General features: G+C 42.1%; 1 protein-coding gene across 1 annotated transcript in view; it reads left to right on the forward strand.

Moving 5' to 3' along the window:
* LOC104161453 (collagen alpha-1(XXII) chain-like) overlaps positions 1-8,304 on the forward strand; it is a 137,962-nt gene extending 129,658 nt beyond the window's left edge. Inside the window, exons 39-45 of the mRNA XM_009699905.1 lie at positions 1,650-1,685; positions 1,944-1,988; positions 2,291-2,470; positions 4,690-4,756; positions 6,469-6,651; positions 7,019-7,096; positions 7,881-8,304. Of these exons, the coding sequence (XP_009698207.1) occupies positions 1,650-1,685; positions 1,944-1,988; positions 2,291-2,470; positions 4,690-4,756; positions 6,469-6,651; positions 7,019-7,096; positions 7,881-8,068 (777 nt within the window). The 3' untranslated portion in view covers positions 8,069-8,304. The remainder of the gene's footprint in view (positions 1-1,649; positions 1,686-1,943; positions 1,989-2,290; positions 2,471-4,689; positions 4,757-6,468; positions 6,652-7,018; positions 7,097-7,880) is intronic.
* Positions 8,305-9,555: the final 1,251 nt, after the last annotated feature.

Here is a 9,555-nt window from a genome sequence, read left to right on the forward strand (position 1 = left end):
TGGATGGGGCTTTGAGCAAGCTGGTCTAGTGGAAGGTGTCCCTGCCTACGGCTGGGGGGTTGGAACTAGATGATCTTTCAGGTTGCTTCCAACCAAACTATTCTATGATTCTAGGATAATGTATGTATTAATTGGACTGGTTCAATAGTCTTAATATGGATATGGGGTATTTAAGTTCTCAGACTATATCTCTGCGTGAACCCCAGAAGTGCTAAATAAGGAAATTTTAAGTGCTGATAATAATATAGGTATTTCTGATAGTTGCCATTTCAAGGAGAATTCCTTTGTTACGAGCAACAGAGGTACATTGCAATTAAAACATTCCTATATCTCTCAAAGTCATCTAAATTAATGCCTATACGTGTGAAAATATCACAGCCATGAAATCCAGTATCTTTAGCCCTTCCAAGGCAAGTAAAGTATGTTACATTCCACTGGAAGGGTGGGAAAGATGACTGTTAGGTAAATATTTTTGTTTCTAGCTCTGTTGTGACTTAAAATGAGATTTAAAAGGATTTCATGAGAATCCAGCAGAGTTGAATCTTCCACAGGCTGATTCTTTTTTTCTTCCTTTTTTTTTTTAATGGTTAGAAAAGGAGTTTCATGATGAAAAGAGGAGAAAGAAATATTTCTCTGGAAAATTAATTTAAAACAGCAAACATGGTGGCCATCTAAAACTGAAGTGGCCCTAAGGAAAACTTGAGTGAGTCTGATGCTGCCTAATTTGGAGCTGATGTGATCACACATCTGTGATTAGTTACATTACTCATGCATACATATATAGATGCAAGCACTGTCAAAGATGTTATATGTGTTTCCAGGTTATGGGAAAAATACCACCTGCATGCACACATTATAGGTATGATCATGCGTGTGGATTGTAAATGGACTATAAAGATTAATCATTCCATTCATGATATGAGAAAGTAGGCAGAATTTTCACAATAATGGGTCTAATGTTTGTTTTGCTTTGTCAGTGCACTTCAGGACTGCAGTGACATTTTTTCCATTGAAATGCTAAATGCAAAATTGTTTTGCCTAATTATCACATTATAAATGCAGAGTATAGAAAATAACATCCTAATATGGTGATTGTTCAAATTGAGGTTATTTGATATAGTTCTGAAACACAGGCAGGCTTTTGGGCTCCAACTTGCCTTATCACTGGCTCTGTATCCATTATCTCAGCTGGTGTAATACAAGATGGTACCTCTACTTAGAAAGTTTACTTCCCTTACATCTTAGAGTGTTATGGGTATAACATTGACAGTGCTTAAGCTAAACCAGCCCAAATAAAGTGTATGAAGCTTTGTGAAATGTCTGTAAGAAAAAGGAATAAAATGTATTAAAAGCAGGGACGTACTTTCAATGAAACATCTGTCCTGCTCTCAGCTGGTTTGTTAGAAATGAATTCCTGTTATTTACATGTACATGGTATTCAGCTTTACTAAAAAATGCTTTCTAAATAGTAGGATGTGTCTTTCCAGCAATGACCTATAGCAGTAGGATAAGGATAAATCATCCAAACCCGCTGCTGTGTAGCAGAAAACTTGGGCTCTAAACAGAAAGCAAGACTTGTGGTAATTAGGTGGGGTCTTTCTTCCAACTCCTTTCAGTGTGGTGCTAAATTCACTCTCTCTCTCTCTCAGGGAGAACCAGGAGAGAAAGGTCCTCCCGGAAAAGAGGTAAGTTAAATTCCCAGTTGTTTCAAAGTAGGGCTAGTGTCTTGGGAAAAAGATATTGATGATGCTACCTGGGTTGTAAAAAAAATCTTTTTCTTGAATTGTTGATATTTGAGAGCTAATAGGGAGCTCTCAGGAATCTGTGGGACCGACAAGGAAATAAATTTTCCCCAGGTCTCAAGAATCATCGCAAAGGCATGTGCTTTATTATTTATTATTATTATGGATAGCTCTTTAACGCTTACTCTTATTTTGTTGCAGGGTGCTCCAGGGAAACCAGGTGAAATTGGCTCCAAAGGAGAGAGGGTAGGTTGGAGAATATTATTAGTTATTTCATTACACTGAAATAAAGAGAGCTATTTTGAGTTAGGGGCCGGGGGAAGGGGTCATTCAAGAGTGAAGTGTGGCCTGTAGAGATCTGCCATGCTTCCCACCCTCCCAACCCTCTCTTTAATCATTCTCCATCAGTAATAATTTGTGGACCATTTGTAATGCACCAGATGTTGTATTCAATAACTTTGCCAGCTCAGCTGTTCGTGTTTCGCTATGCTTGGAAATCATAAGTTTGCCTCTTATTTTGTGCTGGTAATGTCATTTTTTTCACTAAGGGAGAGCCTGGCATCAAAGGTGAAAAAGGCCTTCAAGGAGAAAAGGGCCCTCCAGGTGATCCTGGGATACCTGGTCATAAAGGTCATCCAGGACTGATGGGTCCCCATGGACCTCCAGGAGACAATGGGCAAATTGGACCTCCCGGTCCTCCAGGACAGCCAGGATTTCCAGGACCGAGGGTAAGATTGACAGAGAAGGGCTTTGTACAGTAAGTTTACTACCACAATGTGTGATCAGAAAAGTGCCTAACATTACAGTAAGGGTGAGAGAAACCAGAGCACATGTGTGTTATAATGGGGAGGCATCTTTTTTATCTCGATTCATAAAAAGGAGAGCTATAGCATATCTCAGGGGAATGTTGTGGGGGTGTTGGATTGAACTTCAGGAGAGCTGAGCAATCCAGACCTATAGCCAGGGTGGCCAGTCTCTGCCACCTTATACCCCTAAAAGCCTAAATCAAGTCATGTGACTATGGCCATGGGTCTGGCATCTCAAAAAGCTTCTTTCTATAAGGGTGTTATTGTGTAGCATTTCATACGAGGTCTTACGCCTTCCTCTGCTGCTGGTTGTTATGAGAGACAAGATGCTGAGCCGTGGAAAGGTCACTGCTCTATTCCTGGAAATCCTGGAGTCAGCTCATCAGAATTCATGAAATCCTACTTTTGTTTAATATTCTCTTTTCCTTTTTTTTTTTTTTAATGAGAGACAATCTCGCTGCTGAGAGTGCCTGAGGGTAATGTATGTAGAAGAATGAGAAAAACTACCAACACTAGTGAAGCTGCTATGCCTATCCTGAGGATGAATTTTAGATTACCTTGGAGGGGAATAAACAGTGAAATAATCTCTGATGTAAAAGCTGGGTAAATTTTAGACAAAGTATTTCTTTGCGTGTCTCAACAACATAGAGATTTGATGAAATACAGTAACGATTATGGAGAATTAATGCAACTAATAGAGTTAAAACTTGAAAAGATAATTTGTAAACCTTCAAAGTGTGTTCCACAATCATGTTTACTTACTGGGATATCCACTAAGAGCCATCGCAAATTGTTAACACTTAATGACAAAAATGTATTTTTTGTCACCAGCAAACACATCTTTTTCTCATGCAAAATTTGTGTTGGGAAGAAGGCAGCAAATAGACCAACTTTGTACTTGTCAGCAATGTTATTGGTTAAAATAATTGAGATGTCTTTTAGTTTTTAATAAAATCTACATTTCTTAATGAAGACCAACTTCTGAGTCAGAAGACCTCATGAGGTTTTTATAAAGATAGAGGACACAGACTGCATCCTTGTATGTTAAAGGGATAGGTGTGAGGGAGAAGCAACACTTTCTTGTAAAGAGCTCATACATAAAAGCTTGCAGTTGTTAGGTGGACTAGAAGTATTGTCAAAAGTGGCAGAGGTTCAAAGAATAATTTTGGCCAAAAAATGAAAGGTGTGTTTCAAGTGAAACATCTCACTTTATGATTTGCAAAGGAAAACATTTGATCTTGCTGATTCAAAATGGTTTATTTTTTAAATATAGCTACTTTTTTTTTTTTTTTGAGTTTATGCAAAGACAAGAGTCTAGTTAGCCTAAAACCACTTTCTTTATTTTCTTGGAAAGCCACAACCTCAAAAATTCTCTTTCCACTACCAAAAATGCTTTCATCAGTTTTTCAGTTGCATCATCAGAATTGTTGTTTACATAGCTTTGAGTTTTGACAGCTATTAGAGCTGTTCAACAGCAACATCGCACAAAAGAGCTGAGAGGGGATGAAAGATACTGTCCTTTGAAGGCTGGGTAGGGGACCAACGCCAGGCAGCCACATCTCCTGTCTCCCTTCAACAGCCTGCAACCAGGCAGAACCTTGTACTCGTTTGGAAGAATGGGTATCATATGCGTAAACTGTGTTCTGTTCCCCGAGATAAGGCCTGTTGCCAGGCAATGCGTCCAGTATGAGTGTTTATGGCATGTCTAGATACCCACCTTAACTACCCTGGGGGTACGCATTGCTTCTCTCTGCAAGGAAGTGCGCAATGCTGAAAAAGGAGGTAGGCTTTCCACTGTGATCTAGTAGGGCAGAGGAGATCTCCCGATTTGATTTCTACTACTTCTTCTGTGAGTGTATAGGAGGGAGATTTTTCTCTAGGAAGGAGACAGGGACAGTGTAACAACTATGCCCTCTGACCAGGCTCCCTGCTAACACTGTTGAGCCCATGTCTTGCCAGCAGGTCGGGAATTGTGGATGTTTTAACTCCCTTTACATTCTTCTTTCAGGCAGTCCCTGCAGCCCTGCGTATGCTGTGGGTGATGAAATGCAATCTGCTAAACCCTTTGTGGAGGGTTTAATTTGCACATCCCTTGGCTGTGATTATAATGTCTTGTTATTGCTGTGATTATTACTCTCTAGGGGGAACCCCCATCTCTAGAGACTTTGAGAAGGCTCATCCAAGAGGAGTTAGCCAAGCAACTAGATGGTAAGTAACAGGCTCTAGGAAGCCAGAAGATGTATCTGCGAGTATGAAAGATACTTTCCATAGCTATGGTGCCACTTTAACCTCTCCTGCTTATGGAAGGCAATGTTACAATAAGCCTGCCTGGAAGAAGGAATGTGTAAAATGCAATGTGCTTAGCAAGCTTTACCGTTCTCCAAGCTTGATGTTCCGAGCAATAGCACAGGGGCTTTTTCCCTTCTTTAACCCAAGGCCATTGCCTGTGCTAAGCACCTCATGGTTTTTTTTTTGCTGCAGACTCCTTCCAGCAGATGCCTGGCCTGAGATGCTAGGACAAGAGAAGATATAAATTCAGATTAATTTGGAACCCTGGCAGAGAACGTAATCAGAGCAGGATGTAAACTTGCTTTTAAGGTCCCAGCTAGAGGAGAAATGTTCCTGATTTCTGGCTGTGACATTTGATACTTATCAGTATCAAATCATCTCCTATCAAGACAGGCTGAGAAAGTTGGGATTGTTCAGTCTGGAGAAGAGAAGGCTCTGGGAGCACCTTATAGCATCCTTCCAGTACCTAAAAGGGGCCTACAAGAAAGCTGAGGAGGGACTTTTTACAAGGGCATGGAGTGATAGGACAAGGGGCAATGGCTTTAAACTGGAAGAGGGAAGATGTAGATTAGATACAAGAAAGAAATTCTTCACCGTGAGGGTGGTGAGGCACTGGAACAGGTTGTCCAGAGAAGTTGTGGCTGCCCCATCCCTGAAAGTGTTCAAGGCAAGGTTGGATGGGGCTTTGAGCAAACTGGTCTAGCGGAAGGTGTCCCTGCCCATGGCTGGAACTGGATGATCTTTAAGATCCCTTCCAACCAAACCATTCTATGATTCTACCAGTATGAGAAGAAGGGATGGAGTGTGTGTGGGCTGCTGCTTCTCTCAAAGTACATGAATTGCAGACCACTACTGACCCCATCTACAGTGAAATGCAGAGTGGTTGTACTTCTCACACAGCTCTTGGAGCAGCTGACACATAGCTGCAGGCATTTTCCTCCATGCTAAAGATAATGGTTCAATAGAGTGATTTATTTGAAGGATTCTATTCTGTAGGGTGTTTTTGTGATGCTGAGTATGTCTGAAGAGCTCTCTAGGCTATTCAGGGTCCTAATAGGGAAATGGCAAGCAATGTGCCTGCTTGGAAATTGGAGAATATGCTGACACAGGGAGCTGCCTTAGTTACAGTTTCTGACTTCACAGCCAGAGATGGGTACATTATCTTTAACTCCACATGTGTAACAGCCCAGAATAAGAAAAGTAAGCTTTCTCCGTACAGAGCAGCCATGTAGCATCTTGTTCTGTGTAACAGAAGCAGTGGAAATAGGGTCTTCTTTTCAAAACAGCAATGAGTCCAGTTTGACAGAGATCCACCAGCTGCACAGCTACAGGAAGGGACATTTCAGATCCTTGGTGGACAAAAAGCAGAGGATGAGAGAAGTGTTTAGGATTAAGTATGAAATTTCGAAGAAGTTTAAAGCTACTGAGAAATGAGGTTTAAATAATTTAGAGAGGGTCAGGGAGGCACCATCACGGCTTATGGGGAAGGATTGTGTGGGCATAACAAATGGGTAGCCCTGAAAAATTGATCTGTGACAGTACTTGTACTTTACTGGGATACCAGTTCTCGCTCTTCATCACTTGGAGCACTGACCTTCTAGTCTAACAAACCCATTTCCCTTTCTTCACAGCAAAGTTAGCTTATCTCTTGGCTCAGATCCAGCCTTCACATGTAAAAGCATCCCATGGCAGACCAGGACCACCTGGTCCTCCCGGGAAGGAAGGGCTCCCAGGAAGAACTGGCCCTCCAGGAGAGCCTGGCCAGCCTGGCCAGCCTGGGTCTGAAGGACCGCCTGGACCAATTGGTCCCAAAGGTGAGTGAAACTTGGTTTGTTTGAGTGGTCCTGTAAAGGGATGTATTGACCAAACTTTGGTGTCCACCTCTCCTGTTAGTAGCATCTAAGTGGTCCTCAAAATGCATGTGTTAGAAGCAGTCTCAGTCTGTTGAACCAGAGATGGGAAATGTGACCAGAAATTGCTGGTGTGTTTCACCTCTGGCCAGAATTGGAGTGGGGCAAGTCTTCATTCCCACTTAATGTCTCATGCCAGAGGATTGGCCACAATTAGGAACTATTTTTAGCAAACACACTGACTTCAGTGTGAATGGAAGACCTATGGTAGTATTCTTTAGTTCCGTAGATCATGCTTATTAGTTCGTTATTTTTCTTTCCCTCTCTACAGGAGAAAGAGGAGCAAAGGGTGAGAAAGGTGACACTGGTGTTGGCCAACGAGGGGAAATAGGTCCTCCAGGAATTCCAGGTGTGTTTATTCGGAACACCCCACAAAATGCATCACTCGGAACTGCTACAAGGACACAGGTCTCTGCCATATTAGATAGATGATGAGGATAACATAAATATAGTATACACAATTTTCTGTAGAAAGTGGACCAAAGGGAAGAAATATATCACTAGCATCATATCTGGCCACCTTTGTTTCCTCAGCCTTATTGACAGATATAATGATCCATCTCAGTAACAGCTAGGGATAAATCCAATCTGAAGCTTTAATTACTAGATACACTATGAAGTGTCTTATCTGCTGTTGCCAGAATCTTGTTCTGACCAAGATGAACCCAGAAATTCAGGAAGCTTCAGATGTTATAAAATGTCATATAGCCTTCATAACTCCATGGTCTGCATTTGGCATACTGGCCCTCCATTACCTTAAAATAACAATGGACTCACCATGCTTCTTACGAATGAGTTATCTCGCAAAGCTGGCTCTTGCCTCAAGCTTTCCCATCCTCACCTCTGCTCTATGACTGTTGACTCATGCAGCTGCACAACTTCAACGTGGTGATGGAGGAAGAGCAGCCATAGCAGAGTTGTGCAGCCCAAGGATGTCATAAGGAGTGGAAATCTTTCTTTCAGAGGAGACATACTTGTCACCTTCTTGTATATACATTCTAGCCAGACCTAAATTTGTAGAAGCTGATGTCTGCATCCCAGTTCGGCAGCAAAGCCATCTCCTGTGATGTTACACTGCTGAGTACTGCACCCTGGGGGCGTCACTCACCAACGGCATTTTGTTTTTATTTTAGGCCTCCCAGGGGAGCCTGGCTATGCTAAAGATGGGATGCCAGGACCGCCCGGCCCTCAAGGTGAAGCTGGTGTGCCTGGTCTCACAGGTCCACAGGGACCTCCGGGAGCCAGTGGACAGTGCGACCCCACTCAGTGCGCTTACTATGCAAGCCTGGCTGTGAGACCTGCCAACGTCAAAGGGCCCTAGCATGCAGGGAGTATCCCCAGACTTGTTTTTAAAACTTGAATTCATCATGCCTTCCGAAAGCTCTCAGATATCTTCAACTGTGTTTCTTTCATGGGAGGCCTTCTAAAGTCAACAAATGCTGCCGGTCGGTCAGATTATTTTTATGAATTATAATTATTATTGTTATTATCTTTGATGTGATATGTGAATTTGTTTTTGTTTTCTCTAACATCAGGGCATATTAAAACATTAAAAATAAGTGGGTTTTTTCCTCTTTTGAAGAACGTATAATATCAATGCATTGTGTAGCTGTTTATGCAAAACCATTCCAATGCCAAAATTTTTGTCTGTTATCTGGTTAATTCTTTCCAAAGCTTTACCCATGTCCCTTGAAACTGCAGTCAAACCCTGCAGCCCAGGGCATTAACTGTGAGACACAGACTGATGACAGGACTGTTGGTGCTATCTGCCATCCATATGGAGAGGAGAAAGGTAAAGCCGTACCAAAGCTGGAAAAGAGGTCTCCAGTACATTCAACAACAGTTATGAACAGTCAGTGTGTGTTTTCCAGAAGATCACTGTTAAATTTGATGTTCTTCTGCCCATAAGTGAATCTGTATCCTATAGGAGCTACTTTTTATGGGACCATGTGAGATCTCACAGCAAGGCCTGAAGAGACCACAGAGGTGATCTAAACCTCCTCACTGCTCACTGTGCAAAAACTTCAGTACTCAGAGGGTTTGGTTCTACCAGATGGAGCTTACCTTCCTTCTGTCAGGGAGATGCCAAATCCTCTGTTCATTGTCAGCGAACACACAGCTCTCTACCACTGCTTCACCAAAAATCAAACAGAGTAGCATAGAAAGTCCTCTGGTACCAAAAATCTCAGGAAGTCAGGTGTGACCCAACCTCACTGTTTTGCGTGATCCACTATAACAATAATAACTTGGCACAGTCATGTTTTGGAGGGTAGGTGAGAAGTTACAGGCTGGTCTAGGAGGAATTTGATCTGTGATGAAAGGGTCAGAGCAAAGAGGTGTTCAGAAACCTGGAAGAAATTGTGTTTGAAGGTGAAAGCAAAAAGTCAGACACTGACCTTTTTCCCCTATCAGCTAATTGCCAAAATCAACCTGAAAATGCAAAGAGAAAGAAAATATTAGATGGAGTCGGAAAAGACCTTCACAGTAGGTAATTTGGTAGTTTAACTCTTTGACCAAGACATGTCCACTCACAAAGACGGGGATCTGAGAGGTGATCAGGCCTCAGATGTATACGCCAGCCAGCAAAGCAGCTGCATTTTCAAAGTCTTCTGCACAAAGCAATTTGTAGTGAGAGATCAGAGTAATGAACTTGACACAGGCACTAAATGCTGAATGTGTTTGGAAATCTCATCAGGTCTTTTGGAAATGGAAAACAGACACCCTGCCCTGTTGGCATGTTCACCATATGGCATGGTGCTTCCAAGCTGGCTAAGCCAAGCAAAAGCCACAGCTGTCTATAACTACTCC

This window comes from Cariama cristata, unplaced genomic scaffold (assembly GCF_000690535.1).
Source record: "Cariama cristata isolate BGI_N322 unplaced genomic scaffold, ASM69053v1 scaffold2415, whole genome shotgun sequence".
NCBI classification, from domain to species: Eukaryota; Metazoa; Chordata; class Aves; order Cariamiformes; family Cariamidae; genus Cariama; species Cariama cristata.